A 22782-nucleotide genomic window follows, 5' to 3' on the forward strand; every position below is an offset into this window, starting at 1 on the left:
ATACCTTTTCCAACCCCTAAATGCACAAACCAAGGAATCACAGAATCATCAAAGTAGTTTTATTTAAGGCAGAGGTGGGGAAAGTGTGCCCATCCACCCTTTTCCTCCTACCCCTCAGTCATCTCAAGTCAGACAATGGAACCTGCTGAAAAGGCTGATGAGGGGCTGACAGGAGGGTGGCAGGGTTACGGACCCTTACCTCAGATCAGCTGCTTTTCAGCTATACCCACACCCTGAGGATTTAGGGGCTTCTAGATCTCACCTAATGGAAACAATTTTTCTGGTCCTCAGGTGGGAGAGCTGGGGGAAGGTACCCAGCATTCACCCTTCCATGAAGACCCTGGAAACCTCTAGAAGAGACCAGCCTTCCCAAAGTAGGGGGAGGGCAGCCCCTCAGGAGGGCTAGAAGAGGAATGACAAGTACAAACAATAGAAGGTCTTTTGAACGAAGTCTGGGCAGGCCTGGCTGTGCCCTCACACAGGGTATGGATTGTCCAGGACTGCCACTCCTGCTGCCACACCACCATCTGCATGCTCGATGGCTTTGGTTCGAAGTAGATGTCCCACGTGCTTGTTCATCACAAGTGTCTTTCCCTGCCTATAGAAATGGGGGCAGGAGACATACAACTCCATCACCTGGACCCAGGCCCCAAACCCAAGGCCATCCTAGGTCCCAGATGAGCAGTACATCGGTGACTGGCTACACTTGAGAAAGTGCTAGGATTCTGCAATCAGATTTGGGTTTGCAACCTAAATTGGATATTATTAGCTCTGTTTCTTTGAGCAAGTTACTCAGCCTTTCTAAATATCAATTTCCTCAATTTAAAATAGGGATAATACCTCTCACTTTGCACGATGGTCATGAGGATTAAATAAAGCAGGTAAAGCACTTAGCATGATGCCAGGCTTACATTTCATGTTCTGCAGCTGTAAATTTCCTTCTCTACCTCTCTCAAGATGGCTGCGGTGGTGATGGGGTTTGGGGAGGAAGTGGCAGGCAGAGATGCCTCAAGTGGAGTGGTTAGAGGGGAAGATTATAGAGAGGGGCAGGTAGGAGCATGGTAGGAGCTGGTATTCCTTCCTTGCCCTGACCTTGGAGTGAGTATTTTGCAGGAAGTGGTAAGAGGGACCAGGAACTGTTTCTTACAAATTCCCAGTTTCCTCTCTTCCTGATTCTTCAGTGCTCAAATCCAAATCCAGGGGCCACTCAGCCTTCCAAAGCCACTGAGTATCTCTAACTGGCCCATCCCACCTTCCCCCAGACTCTCAGGTGGCCTGGGAGCTGGACCCAAATCCTTTTCTTCCCTGGGGTCTCCTAGTCCAGGGTTATTTTCTCATCCATCTTGGAACTAATTGGAATTCCCCTTACATGTGCAAAGCACTTTTTCTCTGGGCTTCATTTGATAGCCCTCTGAGGTGGGCAGATCTTGGGTCCTTGGCCTTAGTTACTAGATAAGGAAACACGTTGTCTGGCTTACCTGACATAGACCCCGAAGATTCCCAGCTCTGAGATGCATTGGACCACTCGGGCAGGGCTTCCAGATCGTAGCAGACAATTCCCGAAAGGTTCAGGTTCGATCTTCTCCATCAGGATGTAGGAAGCTCTCTCCTCACTGTCCTTCAGCCCCTCCAGGGCCTGTACCATTTCCTCCCCATATAGGTTGTTACCTGCAATTCCACTAACCAGTCATCCTGGACCCTCTGCTCACTTTTTCCACCCTGTGCTCCTACTTCTAGGGCCATATGGACAAGTAAGGGGTCTCAGTTCCTGACACTAGCTCAGTGAAGCCAGGACAAGGCCTGGCTTCAGCGGAGGAAATGTCACCTTAATAGGAGAGCCCCAACACAAGCAAACACAACTTCCACCACACCGTCTTGCCCTGGTTCTACTCCTACCTGTTTATGGCTATTTCTTCTCAGCCTCCCCAACTGGCTCCTGCCCCTTTTAAATGCTGGTATTCCCAAGGAATTGATCCTCCACCCTTGTTCTCCCCTCTATGTATACATTTTTTTTTCAGGGAGATCTCTTCCAAGGCTCCATCTATATTCTATAACTTGTTAACTTCCAAATCTTCAGAGCTCCCTGCTGCTCTAGACATAGGATAGATATCCCATGAGCTCCCAAAACAAACTCAACATGTCCAAACAGAACTCATCACTTCTGCCTGAATCTGCTCCTCCTGGACCTTCCTACACCCAATCAGGTGAAAGGCATTCCTGAGTCAGTTAACTCCTCCCTCTCCATTACCTATCACTAACTCTGGGACTGTGCTAAGAGCAAGTACCAGTTAGCACTGGTAACAGTCTGTTAGCCCCCTTTCACTGAGCAGCCCTGCAAAGGGAGAACCACCTACCTCCACCCTCTCTCTGGGGCTTCAGCACAAAGCGGCTAGGGGCAGCAATGGCCTCAGTGATGGCCTGGTCCCCTTCTTCACCCTGGCAGAAGGCAAGAAAGCAGTCACCAACAGTCTTAGGCCAAAGATGCAGGAGCTGAGGTCCTGCTGTTGTGTAGAGCAGCATCTGAGGAAGAGCAGGAGGAGAAAGAGCCTTAAGCTCCTCCAAGCTGGATGCTACTATCTGGATGTGACCCCCAACAAACCCCCTGCAGCAGTGAGTACAATGAGAATAAGCTTTCTCTGTAGCAGCAGAAGGCCTGAAAAGCTGGTACAGTCCTCAATTCTTGTTCTGCCTCAGCCCTCCCCGCTGGTTACCACCCCCATTTCCATCTTTGCTGAGGGAGCTTATGATGGATTCCAGCCCTACTTCCCAGGGCTCTAGGGGTTTTCACAGAGCATCACTGACTCAAGTCCAGCCCAGTGCCAGCACATCGGGCTCTGGGTCCTTGATACCCAGGAGGCCTGTGGTGGGAGAAGTGGGCTGTCCACGCACCATGTCCAGTGAGTAAAGGCCAGCAAAGGTGGCACGGAGGCGGGCCACCGCCTCAGGCTGGCCAGGGAGCACGTGCTCCAGCATGCCTACTCTGCTCAGCTCCTGTTGCACCTTCTTAGTCCCAGCCAGCTGGGTGGCAATGTCTGGGCACTTGACAGCACATGACCTCTCCAGCAGCAGGCGTGCTTCCCAGTTCTGCAGAGAGAAGAAACCAGAAGGAATTCTATTTGATTTCACTTTGGCTGACCTTTAATAAGCATCCACCAGGTGCCAGGTATCCTCACATTCATCATCTTCCAGGGTCACTGCAACATCCTTGTGAGGCAGGTGTGGCCCATCCTAATCTGAAGGATTCTTGCCCTCAGGGAACTCACAGTCTATCACAATGACACATGACTATAATTAAAGGGGAAAATGACAAAAGGTGAAAGGGTGTAAAAAAAATTGATGAGGTTTGAAAGGGGTGGGACAATTGTTTAGGAGCTCAGCTTCCTACTGTACTACAGATAAAATCCAAACTCCTTAGCACAGCCTATAAAGATCCTGTGGGATCTGCCTCTTGTCTCCATTTCAACCTCATTCCATGCCATCCCTCCACCCCTTCCAGCCACACAGGTTTGTCAATCCTCAAACACACAAGTGTCATTTCCACCTCAGGGTCTCTGCATTGCTGCATTCCTTCTGCCTGGGATTCTTTTCATTTTGAATTTTCCAATGGGTGATTGGATCCTTCTCATCCTAAAGTCTCAGCTCAAAGTCAGCTTCTCAAACCACCCTATTAAATACGGGTTTCCCCATAATTCTCTACCTTTTCACCCTGTTTCATTCAGAGTTTCCCCCAGCTATTAAAAAAACCATTTTTTCTACTTTTGTTTACTTTCTGATGACCATTTCCCTGACCAAAATGTGAGCTCCATAAGGATTAGACACTTGCTGCTGGTCTCATTTCCTGTTGTATCCCCAGTGTCTAACACAGTGCCTGAAGCTCTGTAGGTGCTCAATAAATGTTATTGTTATTTAATGAGGTGACATATGAGTGGACAGATAAGAGTATGACAGGTGAGACACAACAGGGAAGAGATATTCAGGTTAACAGAATAATAGGAACAAAGGTCTGCAGGTGAGTAGCAAAAGATGAATAGTCTGGTGGGCCAGGAGTTTAGGGTGTGAGAGGCAGGGAAACAGCAGAGGATCACGCCTCCATTCTGAGGCACCAGGGAGACAGTCTGTCCTTACTGCAGACTACATCAAACCGCCCACAACAGGATCAAGGCTATAGCCTGAGGAGCAATCTCACCACTCCATGCCACCCTCACCCCTGCTGTCCTTTCTCTGATAGAATCAGTCCACCTGCAGCACCTCTGCCTGGTCTACACCAATAACCCCAGCCACCTAAACAACTAAGCTAGTGCCTAGAATATCAGAGATAAACCCAGAGAAGTACCCCATTATGTGACAAGTAGGGAAAGCAAAACTCAGAGATGAGCAAGGACTTGCTCACAATCACCTAGTAAGTCCTGAGCCTAGCAGATTTATTTCCATGTCTAAACCTGGTCTGTGTTTCTCAGTTCCCTAAAAATGTTTTCCTTCTTACATACTAATTTCCTTCCTTGTCAGCTAAATAAAGTTTTCTTTGGCCCCTTCCCCCAAATCCCTTGCCCTGGAACCTGGATCCATTTTCCCAATAGACAATTTCTCTCTATTTTAGTCAGTGAGTTGCCACCACTAACCACTTTCTAGAGGAAAGGATCTTCTATAGAGCTGCCACCTCTGTGGAGCTGTTCCCTGTACAGCTGGGACGTAGGGAGAATCCTATATTCAAAGAATTATAGATCTAGAAGGAGTTCCCTCAATTTTCTAGTGTAGTTCTCTCAGTTTACAGAAACTGAGCCCAGAAAGGGTCAGGAACCTGCTCACGGTCACATAGAGGCAGAGCCAAATGTTCATGACACCCAGACTACTATTCATGGTATTTTCTCTTATTTCCTCCTTTACCTTCTCCCAACAGAAAGCAGGGCTTCTTAGCCTCCCCATGCTGTTGATTAGAGGCAGGGGGAGGAGGAGGATATACAGGGAATGCCACTGGACTGAGAGTTAGAAAGCCTGGCAACTCCCTATGGAACTTTAGATTAAGCCCTTGCATCTCTCAGAACCTTATTTCTTCATCTACCTGATGGGGATAATTATACCTCCACAGAGTGGTTGTAAGGAATAAATGAAATAGTAGATGTGGAATGTAATTTTGAAACTGCATAGTAAAATAGCAAGCTAAGGTGATATTATCATTACTGTCATTAACATGAAGAGACAGGTGATAAAAACTTTATTAAGCAGATAAAAGAAAAGAGTTGGCAAGAAGGAAACAGTCAGTGGTGTGGAACTGGTTTGCACTGGCTAGCAAGGGCTGACTGTACCCATCTCTTCCGAACTCCGTTCAGAGATGTTAAATTGGGTAGCTTTGAAATTGGCCATGATAGGAGTAGTTATGCCATAGAAATCAGAAAATGCTACAAATAGGGGCTTTCCTCCCCAGAAAGATAACTATTAAACATTTACCAGCATATCCCTAGAAACAATGTGAATGGCTGAAGCATTGTGAAGCATTGTGTATAGACAGTGAGAGGCAGCAAAAATCTGTGGAAGGATAGGAAGTTCCAGCAGCAAGTTCCCTGAGGAAGAACTGAAGCCAAGGCTTAGGGGAAAACCCAGGTTGTTGTGATACATGCGTTGAATCTCCGAGGGACAATGGTGGGTCCCACGAGGCAAAGAATGGTCTAACAGAAAATACCAACCTGTAGACTGTAATGACTCGGCATGTAGCCATCCCGGAAGTAAACCACAGCAACTTCCTGGCCGTCCCTAGAACACAAGGTGGAGAAAGTCGCTGTGTTAAATTATAACTGATGTGTTCAGTGGTTCAATCAATTTCTGGGTGCATCAAAATGCCTTTGGCTTCTTTGAAGTTAGTCAACAGGGGTAGCCTCAACAGGGATTCATTGGAAGCATGAAAGTAGATTCCCATGTCATCAATGCTTTCACTAAAAAATGGAGATATGCAGCAGGGAATATCTTCTAATATTCCAGATCTAAAGTCATTCTAGTAAGGCCAGAGGGAAAAAAGAAAGTAACCAGAATCAAATTAGGTAAACTCTTAAAAAGTGGGCTCCAAATTACTGAGCAGCAGAATTATATTGCCACACTTAGCAAACACACTTGTACTTACACTGCTTAAAGCAGCTGAAATCAGGCTGAGATTTTTTTAAATGGTAGTGGGATGAGGGTGGGGAGGTGCAAATTTAAGAATCTAGTTAAGCCACAGACTGTCTTTTTTAACTTCTTTCCCTTTTCTTTGATTTATTTGACATTGGTTTATCTAGAAAGTAAATTAATGACTGTTTTGTTAAGATAAAAACACATTTTGAAAATAGTAAGTGGTACTGTGAAATGCCAGGAGGTTTTTAATTTTAAGAATCACAAATTTACAGGTCTAAATATGTGTGCTGTAAACAATGCTATCCAATATGTGATATTAAAGTCACTTTGTGGTATCCCCTGAAGGGACTCACAGGGCCTAGCTTGGAACACAAATCAGGCCCCTTGAGGTCTTGCCTGAGACCTCAGAGAGCAACTCCCAGACCAGTCAGAGGATGAGCTGGCTACTCCTCTTCCTCCCTGACTGCCCAGCCCAACTGCCCAGGTCTCACTAGACCAGCCAAGAAGGGCAAGAAAACTTGGGAGCCCTGAAGCACATGAAAACTAAGGTTGTCCAGAACAGGAGCTCTGATACAACCCTTCAGAAGCAGAACTTGGCGAGCCTTCTCTAAAATTTCCTGGAATGATGGGATATTTTCAGAGTTCACCCTAAAATTCAGAGAGAAGGAAGCAAGATGTCATATTTCCCAGAAGAAAGGATCATTTAGGGGAAGCAGACGGCAGAATGAGTTTCCTAAACCAGTCATCTATTGGATCCCTGGGGAATGCTACGTGAACACTTACATAAACAGTCTTCGGTCTTGGTCTAGAGACCCCTTTTCAGAGACATCTTCAAACCTTCGCCGGATTACATGGATATTCCTGGGAAAGATGGGTAAAAGTCAGAAAGAGTGGATGCTCTATTCTGAGTGGCTCTCTCCAATCCTGGGGTCATTATCTGGAGGTCTCCCCTCCTTTACTTACCTGGCCAGTAGCTCATTCTCTATGGCACGCTGGTCAAATATGTTCCTTTCCTTCTCTTGAGCAATTAGTAGCACCAGAGCACTGGGGAAAGAGCACAGGTGGCCCACGATGGCTACAGAACTTGTCTTCCCTCCATCCCACACCCCTTTCGGAGTAAGAACCAGAACACAGCTTCCCTGAAAGAGCAGATGTCCTCTCAACTCAGGACTGCCTCAGGCATAGACACCTGAGGCTACAACACATTATTTCCTGAAAACAGGAAACTTAAAAAAAATGGAGCTGTCTCTGTTCCTTCTCTAACAGATGAAATATTGCAACGATGTCAATAGTCTGTGCAAATTAAAATTTAGATTTAAAACCATCTCAAAAACCCAACAGGACCTTTTCTTGGAATTTAACACAATGATTCTAAAATCTGCTGGAAGAATAAACAGATGAGAGTACTGAAGAATATTTTGTAAAAGAACAATGCTGGGCGTTGGGAGTTAAGGACTCTATTACAAGATTGTGAAGCATATAATAAAAGAGTGTGTGATTCTTGCATAAAACACTAGAATAGCTCAATGGAATCCTACAGAAACCCTACAAAACCAGCTATGAATAAGGCATTATCTCCTGGGGCCTCTCAACATTTCTGTGACATACGCAGGTCCCACAGTATTAATGGGATCACTGAGGCTTACCTGGTCTCTTCCTCTCTGCTTATCCACAAGTTTCTTTAAGAAGCAAGAGCTCAAGGACTCAGGGAAACACTAATGCCAAAGAACTGTCTGTTTGGCTACCAGGCAAGCTATTTTCAGTTGTCAAAGACAGGTCTAGTTCCCCACCAGACTCTCTTAAGACCAACGTTCAGCAGTACCAAACTCCATTTTTGCTGTAGTTCTACTGCTCTGTGCCTGAAGCTTATTGCTGAGACTCTTGGGTGGGCAGACTTGGCTTATGGTTCTAAGTGTGGATTCCTGACGTTCTGTTCTTGGCCTCTTGTCTGTTTGTCTCTGCTTCTCCTTGCCTCAGCTGTACCTTTTGGACTACACTCTGCCTGACTCCTTTCCACTTAGCAGAAATACAGGTCCTAGTGTACCTCCTCTCCTGGCTTGCTTGAAATCTCTTGAGGTCAGAAATGACATTAAGCTGAGTCTTGGCTTAGTTGGGTAGCTGAGAAACAAGCTAGAAATGGTGCTTTCACAAGCCATCTTGTCCCGAGAGTATTCTGAAGGCCAATGACCTTGCTCTTTACTCTGCAGCCTGATCTGCTCTGCTCGTGGGTGGAAAGGTGGCACTTGGCCCAGACTGGCCTACCTCCAAGAAGATGTGGAGGAGGAAGCCTGGAGGCTGTAGGTGAAAGTAGAACTGCAAGCCTTGGTTAATGAAGTCAGCCTGCCCCCTGGCAAATAATCGGAGTCAGACTCAGAAAGCATATTCTACCTCAGTTCTGCCCTACCTTCAGTTCTGAGCAATCTGCTGGGAACAGGACTAGGAAATTTGTCAGCTAAAGAAGGTGAAGTAGCAGTAGCATGCTGATTGGGAATGAGGACTCCTGAATCCCAGTCCTGGCTTTGCCAGTGACATATGGTATGCTCTTGGGTAAGTCAGCTTCTTTCGTTGGGCCCTGGTTTCCCCATGTATAAGATAAGGGTGTCAAATAGATCACAGTTCCCAACCTTTTGTATCAAAAATCCCCCTTGTTAATCCCTACTCATTCCAACCGCAGACACTATATTTAAAGAGTTTGAATAAATGTCTAAATTGAAATCATAATTCATTTTAAAAAATCCTTTAAAAAAGTATGAGATAATTGATGAAAATTCATCTGTTCTGCAAATGCTTGAGCCTCAGTTTTTCAATCTACATTATGGGATCATTCTTCTTGGAAGCAGAACAGTGTAGTAGAGAGAACACAGGCTTTAGAGGTAGATAGACATGAATTCTAAACTTACTACCTGTGTGACTTTGGGCGAGTTTTATTCAACCTCTCTGAGCCCTCAGTATGCTATTCTGTAAAATAAAACTAGTACTCCTTAAATGGTAGCTACTATTACTATTATTAGTAGTAGTATTGTTGTTATTATTGAAAGTACCATGTAATCACCTTCATCGAATTTTTTAAAGATTTTTTCAAATCCATGATTTCATTTAATTCTCACTACCACCCTTTTAGGTATTACTATTAACCCTATTTTACAAGTGAGGAAACTGAATTCAGAGGAAAAGAATGGACTTTAGCAAAGGTCATGTTTAGGTCAGCAGAAGCACCTATCTGACTCTCAAAATGACGGAATTCAATCCTGACTCAGGCACCCTACAGCTCCTATCTACCAATGCTTAATTTTGGGCACATAAAACTTTTCTCTCCATGTTATTTCTCTCCAGCTTGGCTAGAGAAACCTCCATAGCATTTGTCTATCAGCAGTTCCCTAGCTGACCCATCTCCTGGCTTCACTCTTAAAATACGACCTAGTCAAGAGTTCTACTTGACAGAATATTTGTCTAATGATTTCTAAATGCTCAATCTGTTTTCTGAGTCCTAGTGAGGTTTAACAAGCCCAGAGAGGGTCTCTTGGAGGCAATGAAATGATTAAGAATGCAGGTTCTAGGGGGAGGTGGACTCAGGGCTCTACCACCAACTTACCACTTGACCCTGAACAATTCACTTCTCTGAACCTCAGTTTCCTCATCTGTAAAATGCGAGACATGAATAGTATCTACCTCAGAGTGTTTGAAATGATTCAATGACATCCTGTATATGAAATGCTTAGCACAAAGTGTGGCACTAATAAGTGCTCATTAAGGGTTAACTATGAATGCTATATTAATATTACAATAATTGTTAGTAGTACAGTGGCCCCTCACTTACCAGAAGTCACTTACCTAACATCTTTACATATCTGAAACATGGCTGAGAAATAGGAAGGAAGCAAAAAAAAAAAAAAAAAAAAGCCTCTAAACAGTTAAAACAGATACCAAAATCTCTAAATCAAAGCTTATGCATTTACTCATCAAAAAGGCCCTCACACTCATTAGACACAAATAAACAACTCAGATCATTTGATTTCCCAAACTATAGCAAGGAGATATAGGGATGAGAGTGGAGGATTCCATATTTTAAGCATGATGACAGCAATAAGAAGTAAGAGCTGTTAGTAGGGAAACAGACAGAAAAACTACAAAGAAAAAGAATAAAAGCTTAAAGCCTAACAGCTGGGGCCATTAGTGTAGGCAAACAGCCTCACATGCTTCTCACAATCCAGGCAGCACCTCTGCATTATATCAAGATGCAATCACTGATAGTCACAATGATGACTTTCAGCCAGCAACACAAGACTAAATTATTGTCAGCATCTCTTATTTAAGAAGCCCAAAACTCCATTAAAGTGATTTTGGCACTTCAAAGTGTAAGCTTCTATTCCAAGAAAAATTCCTTCATTTCCTAATGATGACAGGCAAAGAAGATGCTGCATCCAAGAATGCTGAATCTAAAGCAGGATTCTGCTACCACTTTTTCTCCCCCTTACTTGGCTGAGCCGTAGAGCTCCCAGGCTTTGGCAATTCCCAGGGCCAGTCCCTTGCTAGGATTATTGGAGAGGATCTTGGCAGCTTCTCTGGTCTTACTCAGAACATTGAGAACATGTCTGTTGGAAGAGAGATGTCTGTTTAGTAATTGGATGGACCTGTGACTCACAGACACTTATAGGAACATCACTTTGAGAATCAGCTGAGCACTAAACAGCATCCTATCATCATGCTCCTGTAGGCTGGAGTGCTGGGCTGCCTAAGCCTAGCCCCTGGTGCATATGCCCAAAGGAACCCTGAGACCCTGTGTTTCCATTCCATACCAGCCTCCCAGTGAACTGGAACCCCTTTCCCTGAGCCCCAGCTGCTGTCTGGAATCCTGCTGTAGACCATATGGAATCACAGCAAACTAGAGCATCACTGTTGACTAGAAGTGGATGCTACTAGGGCCCAGCCCTCAGATGGGAAGCCCCTGTTCCTCTCTGCCTTGGATTCTGACCTTCTTTCAGGCCTTTAAACATGAAAGCTCTTTCTTACCTCAGGACCCTCACAGATACTGTTCCTTCTGCCTGGAATACTAACTTATACAATGAGGGGGTGAGACTAGATGAACCATGAGGTCCTTTCTCTCCCTGACATACCAAGACCTAATTACAAGTGTAAACTGTGCCATGGTGGGGAAACACATGACCCAAAGCTCAGGAAGGCATAGTCAGCGTTGGAGATCCCTGACCCCACCTGTGATTGTAGGCTCATCAGGCTGTCACCCCAATGGTGTTCCTGGGGCTGCCCAAGGGACCCACCGGTGCACAGCTGGGGTCCGGGAGGCTAGGCCCCCAAAGCTGGCAGAGATGGTGTTGATTTCAATCTGTTTCAGAGCTGGGGAACCATCTGCGTTGTGCTGGAACATGTAGTCTGAGCGATTCAGGCCCAGGAACACAGTCTGTGGAGAAAACTGAAGGCTGAGGACATTTCCCAGTGTCTGACTCTGAGGGCCTAACCAAGAGGCATACAGGTACTATGTACTCTACAGAGATTAGAGGTGCCATCTAACACTCCCCAATCCAGTGGAATCATTCTTTTGGTCATCCCAGGATTGACCACTGATGTACAAACCAATGACCAATGAGAGGCAGATTCCCATGAGTTCAGGTACTGGGCCAAAATCTTCTGGTTTAAAAAAAAAAAGTGAGAGATGGGAGGGGCAGGTCCTAGACTCAGGTGGAGAGGGGAATGGTTACCTGGGCAATGCCCTCTTTCAGGACTTGCTTGTGGATGTCAAAGAGACGAGCAGTAAAGTTGTCCCTTTTGATGGTGCTGGAAGAGGAAACAGTATTTTCTGCATTACATGGGACCTTAAAGGTCACGGAGTTCCAGTGATTTCTGAATCCTCTCTGGGTCTACTGATCCAAACTTAAACACCCACACCAACCCTGTAGAGAACCCAGCTCTAGAGCCAGATGACCTGGGTTCAAATCCCATTTCTACCACTCACTACTGGGCAACCTCAGAGAATAATTTCACCTGTGTAAAATGAAGAGGAATATAATTATGTTTATATCATAGAGTTGTAGTGAAGAGTAAATGAGATATTAAATGTACACAATTGAACATATTGTGTGGTCCCAAGAAGAATTCAAAAATGGCATTTGATATAACCATTCTGTACTTGAATAGCTCTGATAGTTGGTAAGCATTCTGGCTGACCTAATATTAACTCTCTGTAGCTTTCCCTACACACTGGGACCTCCCAGGAGAAGTCTTCTCCAACTCTTCCATGGCAGCTCTCAGGGACTAGAAGACAGAAGTTACACCCTGCCCCAAAAGATTTTTCTGACTCAAGCTAAATATCCTATTCAACCAGTCCTCATATGATGTAACTTCCACAGGGCAGCTTTCCCTGACTGGGTCAGATCCCTCTGCTGTGCGCTCTCATTGCACCGTGGACCTCTCCTTTATAGCACTGGTTGCAGCTGCAATTTTTCATTTTGTGTGATGATTAGTGTTGTTTCTCCTACTGGACTATAAACCACATGAATGTGGGGACCATGTCTGTGCTAGCTCATCATCGTGGTCGAGTGAGCTGCTGTGATGTGACATGAGGTATAATTAACCTGCTGCCTCTCAAGATTCAGTGGTCTCTGCATGCCTGCTCAAGCCTGACTCCCAGACTCACCTTGTTACAGGGAACCACTGAACCCATGTAGCTCAGGCCTGCCCTGAAGTTCCTCTGTTCCCCAACCAGCTCGTTCATGGGGTTTCCCAGCCTTTGGTGAGGAGAGTCCCCAGCAGGGCTTCAGCCTCTAGGGAAGTTGAGGCATATTTTCCCTTTTCTGAAGAGGTGCTCCCCCTTCAGCCCTAGAACCTAGGCTGCTGTTCTAGCACACGTAATCCTGGGCCTCTTCTCCCTTACAAGCTAGGGTTTGTGTGTATTTCAGAGGAGCGGGGAGTAGGGAAGGCAGGGGTTGCAGAGATGGGCTGCAGGGAAGGTCTCACACATAACTGCATCTTTAGGGTAAAGGTCATAAATCATGCTGCTCATTTCCCACTGTCCAGAATTACAGGTACAAAAGCTGGGCCCATCCTGAGAAAGACTGGTAGAAAGGTTTGTATATTCATCATTCATTGGGTTTTTACCTCCAAGTCAGTGATTTCCAAACTTCTTACCATTATAATCCCTTCTCATATTCACCCTCACACCAGTGTGCACATTTTTTAAAGATTTTGTCTTTAACAAAATAATTGTTTTCTTTTGAAAAATTAATCATACATGTATATATGTATACATGTATATATCTCTCCTCTCTATATATATATACACACACATACACAAATACATATATATGTGTATTTAATTCTAATTTAATTCTAAAATAAAGAACTTATTCTAGAGTAGAGATATTTCCCTTGTCCCAGAGCCTCAAGGGAAAAGAAAAAAAGATTAAGGGAGAAAGAGAGAGGGGTGATGCAGTGAGCCATTTCAGGGGCTTATGAACTAGGTGTGGCCCAGTCTGCAGCCCATCCCACCCAGACATGAGAGGCCTGAGAAGACAAGAAAGGGCCACTATTTAAGAGACATAGGAAATGTGACTTTAAACCCAGTAACACCCCCTCCCCTCTGTTTTCTCTAAAACTAGACTGACCTTCCCTAATTCCAAATGGAAATTTCAATCTTCAAAGCAGGGGGTCACAGATCAGAGAATCACAGAATGTCAGTGTTAGAAGGGACCTTAGATTTAGGCCAACCTTTCATTTTACAGATGAGAAATTAAGGCCCAGGGGGAAGCTGTGGCATGCCAACCTGAGAAATTGAGGCCCACAGAAAGAAAGGGACTTGCTTGAGGCCGTATAAGTAAGTGGTAGAGCCAGGGTTAGAAGCCAGATCTTCTGACTTCTATTCTACTGCTTTTTGTTTCTCCTGGGGAGTACCTGTCTCCCACCCCACCAAGTCAGCTGCCAGGGCAATCCCTCATGGCTCCCTAGCCTTCTAGTCCCTTGGTTCTAGCAGCTCCCAGCCCCCCATGCCCCACTGCCCAGCACCTGGAGAGAGTTTGCTCCAGAAAGGCAGCATTCTGGCTGACGGCATCCACCAGCAGGTTGAAGTCCATCTGCACAGCATAGGCCTGCTCCAGCAGGGCACTGGGGACCAGTGAGGGGAAGAGTGTGAATGGGGCATAGCTCACCACCTGATCAAGGAGAGAGTGAGCAGGGGTAGAATACCTGTGAATTGATTGTTTTTCTGCAAACATAACCCCACGGAAAGTGTGGCCTACATTTATTGAGGACACACAAACTGCAGAATAATGGTTACCTCTGAGAAAAGAGGAAGGAGAATAGGAGGAGGAAAGAGAAGTTCTAGACTCTATTTTATCTCTTTACGTTAAAAAAAAAAAAACTGAAGCAAAATGGCCAAAAACAAAGACAAACAAACAAACCAAAAAGATTACTGAGCACCTACTGTGTGCTCAGCACTGTTTTAAATACTTTATACGGCTTCATCATTTAACTGTATTAGAAAGATACTATCATTATTTATACCTAATAAATAGATAAGGGAACTGAGTTGTATATAGGTTAAATAACATGTCCAAAATTATATAAAGCTGTTAAGTGACACTGGGATTTGAACCACAATGGTTACCAAACAACAACCACACAAACACACACACATAAAGAACTCCTAGCCAGTTCATATCCAACCAAGCCCAGTCCCCGAGCCTTCTGGTTGGGGGGAAAGGGAGAGTTCTGCTGGTAGGGCTGAAGCAGAAGTGAACTCTGGCCCCCAGAATAGGAGCCAAGAATGGTTTCCTCCCAGTCTTGGAGATGGTGACCCAGGTTGCCAAGCCTGGAGTTCAGCTGCATCCTGAGTGCTTTGGACTCTGGCAGAGCCAAGAAATCCATCTAGAATACTATTTTTAGAAGGGAGTAATACATTCTGAGATTCCAACAACAACTGAACTAGAACTTGGGTAAGAGATGATAAGATGACTTTTTAAAAAATTTGTATTGAAGTATAGTCAGTTTACAATGTTGTGTCAATTTCTAGAGCACAGGATAAGGCTTCAGTCATACCAGGAACATACATATATTTGTTTTGATAAGATGATTTTGTGACTTATATTATATTATATTAAGCATTCGTGAGTCTCACTTCTGAGTTAATATCAGTTTGTCATTAAACAGTAGTACGAGTTAATGGTGTTAGAACTTGGCATTTATATATTTTTAAAATATTATTATTTTGAATGGGTAGTGCAAATACATGATATAAATTCAAAAAAGACAGGATACATACTGAAAAGTATATCTTACTTCCACTCCCAATGATCCAGTTCTCCCCAGAGACAAATGGTATACTAGTGTCTCATGTAACCTTCTAGACTAATGTAATGTATGCATACATTTTAAAAACACAGAGTATATAATATATACATTGTACTGTCCTTTGCTTTATAAATGTTTCAGACTTTTCCATATACCTTCAAACAGAGGACTCATTTTAATGGCTGTATAGTAGTCCATCTTTGTATATACCATAATTTATTGAATCTAACCTTCTATTATGAACATTGAGGTGGTTTCTTTTTTTTCCTCCATTACAAATCAATGCTTCAGTGAACATCCTAGAATATATATTTTAGGTATTTTGTGTGTGAGATGGTTCAGAAATTGTAAGTTTCTAGAAGTGGAGATTTCAGGTAATTAGGGTAAATCCAATTAAAATTTTGGTACATAATTCCCAAATTGTCCTCCTCAGGATCAATTCAAGACAAAACTAAGGAAGGGTATTTGTGAGAGTAAGGCTTTTTCTACCTTGAAGCCTTTAAGAGTTAGAAAATAAATTATTACACATTATGTGAGGGGTGATTTAATATGCTGAGTGCATGCAACCCAATATATATGTATGTATATATAAAAAATGGAATATAACTCAGCCATAAAAAGAATGAAATACTGCCATTTGCCACAACGTGGATGGACCCAGAGGACATTATGCCTAGTGAAATAAGTCAGAGAGAGAAAGACAAATACTGTATGATATTGCTTATATGTAGAATCTAAAAAATAATACAAATGAATGTATATGCAAAACAGAAATAGATTCACAGATATTGAAAACAAACTTGTGGTTACCAAATGGGGGAGGGATAAATTAGTTGTATGGGATTAACAGATACAAACTATTACATATGAAATAGATAAGCAACAAGGATATACTGTATAGTATAGGGAATTATACCCATTATCTTGTAATAACCTATAATGGAGTTTAATCTGCAAAAATACTGAATCACTATGCTGTACATCTGAAACTAATATAATATTGTAAATCAACTATATACTTCACTTTTAAAAAATGTTGGCTCTGACTTTTTAAAGACACTCTGGTGAAAAATTGCTAACAATGCTTGCCTCTGGGGAGGGAAAACAATTACTGGAGAAAGGAGATTTATTCTATACTGAACACCTTTTTGAATTCTGTACCCTGTTCATGTATTTAAGAAAAATAAACTAAATCTCTAAACACTGCAAGAGCCAACTATTTGGTCTGCACACAGCTGGTCTGTAAGCCTGATCTACAGGATAAAGTTCATACTTTTCTTCTGCCCAATACCCAAAGTCTCTTGGCTGTCTGTCTTTGACCTGCCTCTTTCCCATTATACCCACTTATGTGCCCTGCATTCAGCAGCATTCTCTTGAACATTTTTTGCCTTTTCCTTCTTTGGGGCACTCTGCTATGCTGTTTCTTTCCCCCATTTGTCTTTTAAGGTCTAGTTGAAATACTACTAATGAATTCCTCCTTCTTCCAAGTGTCCTATACAGTATCCCAGGAGAGGCAGTAAAGCATGGAATTTCAAGAGCATGGACTCAGGAGGCAAACTCCTTGGGTTTGAATTCTGGCTCTGCTAATTATAGCACCATTTAAATAACCTCTGGCAAGTTACTTAACTTCTCTGGGCCTTGGTTTCCTCATCTCTGCTGTGGCAAGGACTATATGAATCAGTGATTCCAAAGTGTTTAGAATAGTACCTTCCATGTGATACTCAATAAATGATAGCTAGTCATTTGCAGCAACACGGGTGGACTTAGAGATTATCATACTAAGTGAAGTAAGTCAGACAGAGAAAGACAAATATATGATATCAGTTATATGTTGAATCTAAAAAAATTACACAAATGAACTTATTTACAAAACAGAAACAGACTCACAGACATAGAAAAAAAAAACTTATGGTTACCAAAGGGGGAAGAGGAGGATAAATTAGGAGTTTGGAATTAGCAGATACAAACTACTATATATAAAATAGATAAACAGCAAGGTCCTACTGTATAGCACAGGGAACTATATTCAATAGCTTGTAATAATCTATAATGAAAAATATGAAAAAGAATATATATATATATATATATATATATATATATATATATATATATAAGAAACTGAATCATTCTGCTGTACACCAGAAACTAACACAACATTGTAAATCAACTATGCTTCAATTAAAAATGTTTCTAAAAATGATAGCCAACATTGTGTGCAGGCTGCCTATGTTTCCTCATAGAATAGACATTATTTAATTTTGTCTTGCGGTGCATTCTCCAACTAGACCATGAGCTCCAGAGGCTAAGGCCTCTGGCTGACTCACCTTTGTGAGTGCCTAGAATGGCCCTGCATAGAATAGGCACCTGGTAAAGATGTGGAATGAAATCCACCCACACACACATACACATACACACACTTTCTGTCTTTTTTCTCTGGACTGGGAATCTCACTGGGGACTGTGCCTTTTCTAGGCTCCATTAACCTCCAGAAAGACCAAGTGCTGGACCTTCATACAATACCTGTTGATTAACAGAAGAAATAAAATCTCAGAATGGAAGATATTTCATCCTGGGTTCACACAAACAGTTCACAAAATCTGAAGTTCACAAACCAAGCAATTATATTCCCAAAGCCAGAGGCAGACCTTCTATAGTATCAGCCTACCTCAGGTGACAGCCATTCTCATTCACTCGTGCCTCAGTAAACAGTTATTGAGTCTGGAATCCCCACCAGGCCCTTAACTAGGTTCTAGGTACACAGAGACAAAAGAGAATGTGGCTTGGTAAACAAAAGACAGTGGCAGCTCTTTTAGTCACTAATATGGATAATACATACGTATGGACAGAAGAGCTTGTCTAGTATGTCTCTTTTTGTAAAAAGTGGGGAAAAGGAATATATACATATTTTCTTGTTATGAAAAAACTAACTGAAAGAATAAACAAGAATGCTAAAACAAAGGTTACTTTCAGGGCAGGAGAACTGGGTAGCAAGGGAATGTGGAAGGGGGGATTAAACTGTAAACTCTCATACCCTTTGAACTTTGAATCATAAAAATGTCTTATCTAGTCACAAACTAAAGTTTTTTTTTTTTAAGAATGAGATTTTTTAAAAAGATGTGGTTCAGACTAAGCGGTTCCACTTATATGTATCAACCCTAGAGAAACACTCATACAGGTACCCAAACAGCATGTACGTGGATATTTCCTGCTGTGCTATTTGCAGTCATAAAACATTAGAAATCACCTAAATAGCCATCAGTAGAGGAAAGTTAAACTGTGACCCATCCACACTTGGAATATTATGCATCAGAATGAAGCTGACCTTAATGGAGGGAGTTGGAAACAGTTCTAAGACAGATTGTTAAATGTAAAACAAACAAAAACACATCACAGAATAATATATAAGATCCAATTTTTTTTTTAAACTACATACAGTTGACTCAGAACAACATGTGTTTGAACTGCACGAGTCCACTTATACACAGATTTTTTTCAATAGTAAACACTACGTGGTTTAGGGTTGGTTGAGTCTGCAGGTGCTGAACCTCTGATACAGAGGAACCACATAGATGGAAAGTGGACTATAAGTTACATGCAGATTTTCAACTGCACAGAGGGTTGGTGCCCCAACCCTCACATTGTTCAAGGGTCAACTATATTTCTTTATATACATATATATGTATATAAATGTACATAAATGTCCTGGAAGGATATACCACAAACCAACTACCACACCAATTAGTGTGGTTAAGGAGGTCTTAAAAAATAATAGTTCACTGGGCTAGATGCTCCACATGAATTACCTTCCAATTCTCTAACCAACTCCATGAAGTAGGGCCCATTATTATCCCTTTTTTAGATTTGAAGAAACTGTAACTCAGAGAGGTTAAGTAACTTGCCTAAACTACATTTCAAGCCCCAGACTTAAATTTTAACTTTACATACTTCTAGAGATCAATTTTAGTTATTGAAAAAACTAAAGCAAAAGAGATGTGGTCTCTGATCCAAAGAGGCTGCCTCCGGCTTGGCAGGGGCCAGATAATTAGGCAGTAGGATCCAAGCAGCGTGGTCAGTGCTGTGAGGAGGGGACAAGGGCTTACCTCTGAGGAGCTGGGCTCCTGTGAGGTCCTCAGTAACACTCCCTCGGCCAGGGCCCGGTCCACAGCCTGCCTTGCCAGCTCCTCCAGCTGCTGCTCATCCTGCAGGAGGCTCCCCCAGCCGGTGGCCATTCCAATCTGCAACAGAAGGAGAGAGGAGGTCTTGGTGACAGGGCCCAGCAACTGACAGTGTGGTATAGGGGAATGAACACTGGCTGGCAGCTCTGAACAACTTCCATGAGCACAATGGAAAGCTTGACAAAGCATTTCCAGTGTTACTCTCTCTTTTGAGTCCTAATACAATGACAGCATTATTCTCACAGTAAGGAAGCAGAGGCTCAGAGAGATGAAACGACTTGCCCAAGGTAATGATTAGTAAAACCTGGACTTGAACCCAGGTCTCTGGACTCCTAGCCCAAATGCTTTTCATTGGAGAAAGAGGCACTAATGTTACATATGTTTGGGGCAAGTTCTTTCTCCTCCTAGAGCTGCAGATTCACTCCCTGTGAAATGAGGGGTCTGAAGTAGACTATGGTTTCTAAGCCTGGCTAAATATTCTGGAGAGCTTGAAAAGAGTACAGATTCCTAGGACCCACTCAGAGATTTTGATTCAAGAGGTCTGAGGTGAGGGAAGGATTGAAGCTCTGTATTTTTAATAAGTTTTCCTGTGATGGGAGCCACTGCAATATATCATTAATTTCCCTTCTAGCTCCAACAACCCATGTCAACAGGTCTCAAAGAAATTATGTGAGAGTGGGTGAAAGGAGCCCTCTGTAGAGTACTAGAAAATGCAGATAAGGTGAACTCCTTTCTCACACTAACCAGAAGCAAACTCACTAGCAGGAAATGATTATATTCCTTGTATGGACATCTATCACCACAGCACCAAAAGACAGAAAATATTTTTGAAAAATCACATTAACAGGATAGAAATAACTGAAACCCAAGTGCCCAGTGTACTAGAAGGAGTCCAACTGGCTGGCCAGAGACATACCAACTCACAGCTTTACACTCATTCATTTTGCAGAAGGCCCCAGGGGTTTAAGAAGATCTGGATAAAAAACCTGCAAACACCAGTCATTAATTCTGTTTTGCCCTATAATAATTTGAGTTCAGGTACAGAACATGGCTGCCCAGCTCAGTGGTCCCAGGAAGAGAGCTGGAGATTGGCAAGTAACCTCCATCACAGGCAGCTCCATCCCCCACTCTTCATGACAGAACTGGTACTAGACCAATTATGAAGGTTTGTTGGCCTCAGCACGTTTTGAAAGAATAAGCATGTGATTTCAAGAGAGTCCTGACCACATCCCTGTCAGGTGAGACACAGATAAGGACAATCATTGTAGAGAACAAAGCTCTGGGGTCAGTCAGACATGGGTTCGAATCTATAATAGTTACTTCCTTATAAATAAAGCCATCATGTGGATTAAATGAGAAAAATCTGTGTGCATTTCCTTAGCAGTGTTTGGAGTTCTATACATGGGAGATGCTTTTTGGCTATACCCACATTACAGGTAGAAGAATTGTCAGAAGTCACACAACAGCCTGGTGGCAGAGCCAAGACTAGAACCTGTGACTCTGACATTAGAGCAATGGAACCCTCCATCAGCCCCCATCTCTTCACAACTCTGGGATTCTAACATCCCTGCCTGCTGCTGGGTTTTTGTTTAGTTTAGGTAAACACTGACTGGCATCTAATGGCAGGACCCTGCTTGAGGACACAGAGAAAATAACTATGAAAAGTGGAATTGGGCACTTTGTTTTTCTCATTCTACAGTCTTAACCCTTCTTGTGGCTTTATTTCTGTTTTGCTGATGGCACTCTAATCTATACCTTCACCACAGTGCTTTTCTGACCTTGAAAGGAGAATATCCAATGGCTTACTGGTTCTATTCCATAGAACCAGAATAGAATGTGTTGTTGTCTCCCCACAGATCTGCTCTTACCCTGATGAACTCCACTCAGGCTCCCAAGCCTTGTATATACTTTTCTCCTATACCCTTTTCTCCCCAAATCCTATGGATTCTATCCAAATATACAGTACTCTGAATCCCTTGATTTCTCTCCACCACCTCCAACTAAGAGCCTAGTTCCGACTACAACCGTCTCTTCCCTGGACACCAAACAGATTCAGAGTGAGGTCTTTTTCAGTGACCAGGACACACCAGCTTCTCTCCTGCTTCCAGGCCTCGCACTTGGTGTTGTTTGTCTTTGGGACAACCCCTACCACTTCTGACCAGCACTTAGTTATAGAAGCCATCCCTCTTCTTCACCCAGAGCTGCTTTCTACAGCCCATTAATTTTGCCTGTATCATAGGGAATAATAGTATGTGTGTCTTGATCACTTCTCTAGCTCCAGCGCCTACTATTACATTCAATGAGTGTTAATTCAAACAGTGGTGAATGAATGACAGACTGGGGCCAGATCACCAAGAGCCTTAAAATGCCTACTAGAAAACCGGGTCGGACTTTAAGTCGAGGGCGAGGCCAATGCCTGCGTGAGGACCCGGGCAACAAACGACACAGTCTCCTGCCCAGGCCTGCCCCACTTCACCGCCCCGCACACTCCCACCTGCGACAAAGTTTGGTTCTAATAGCTCCCGGGTTTTTTTGTTTGTTTGTTTTTTGGGTTTCTTTTTTTTTTTTTTGTGGTTTTGTTTTTGTTTGTTTTAAACTCCGGTTCTAGTCTCACCGGCACCAAGTCCCCGACACCGGCCTGATCTGGAGTCAGGAAATCTGGGAAATCTGCAATCAAGAAGCACCAGCCCAGCCCCCTCACTGAACACCAGTTTCTAGGTCCCTACCATAGATATAAGCTGCAACACCTCCTGGTCTCCGGGGTTCCAATCACTGACCAGACCCCTCCCTCACGTCCTTCCTCCCGAAGAAGCATGACCCTTGCCGGCCGCCGTTGCCGGCGCCCCAACCTACTCGTTCGTCGTCGCGCCGCGCACGGTGCTCAGGCCCCTCACGCCTCTACCCGAGCTCTAGGGGGCGGGGCTTCAATGGGACCCAACGCGCTTGCGCGGACCGCCCCTGCGCGGCCTCAAAGAGCAGGGCGGGGAGGAGCCCGCTCTCTGTGGAGATGGACGGTGGCTGGGAAGGGGCAGTTTGTGTGAGGGCAGCCTTAGTACTAGAGGTCCATCGGCTGGACCGAGGCGGGCTGGACGGAGGCGGACAGGACTTTGGGAAGCAGTGGGGGGGAGTCATGTTGGGTCAGCGGGGAGCTAGGGGTTTGCATAGCTCGTTGGGCGTCAGAGCTGGTGACGTTCGATGCAAGACAGGG

General features: G+C 43.7%; 1 protein-coding gene across 3 annotated transcripts; it reads right to left on the reverse strand.

Moving 5' to 3' along the window:
• Positions 1–37: 37 nt before the first annotated feature.
• GSS (glutathione synthetase) lies at positions 38–22535 on the reverse strand. 3 transcript variants are annotated; one of them, XM_010960825.3, is made up of 13 exons: positions 22428–22535; positions 19500–19634; positions 14116–14261; positions 11817–11892; positions 11379–11518; positions 10578–10694; positions 7066–7146; positions 6886–6963; positions 5682–5748; positions 2890–3084; positions 2355–2436; positions 1479–1668; positions 38–598 (listed from the first exon to the last, which is right to left on the reverse strand). In XM_010960825.3, exons 2-13 carry the CDS (start codon positions 19626–19628, stop codon positions 475–477), a joined length of 1425 nt encoding a protein of 474 aa, XP_010959127.2. In that variant the 5' UTR covers positions 19629–19634; positions 22428–22535; the 3' UTR covers positions 38–474. The 3 variants fall into 3 exon arrangements, with proteins under 3 accessions (XP_010959127.2, XP_010959128.2, XP_010959126.2); XM_010960826.3 differs by having other exon boundaries at positions 14116–14214; positions 22301–22480; XM_010960824.3 differs by having other exon boundaries at positions 22301–22480.
• Positions 22536–22782: the final 247 nt, after the last annotated feature.

The sequence above is a fragment of the Camelus bactrianus genome, chromosome 19, assembly GCF_048773025.1.
Source record: "Camelus bactrianus isolate YW-2024 breed Bactrian camel chromosome 19, ASM4877302v1, whole genome shotgun sequence".
NCBI classification, from domain to species: Eukaryota; Metazoa; Chordata; class Mammalia; order Artiodactyla; family Camelidae; genus Camelus; species Camelus bactrianus.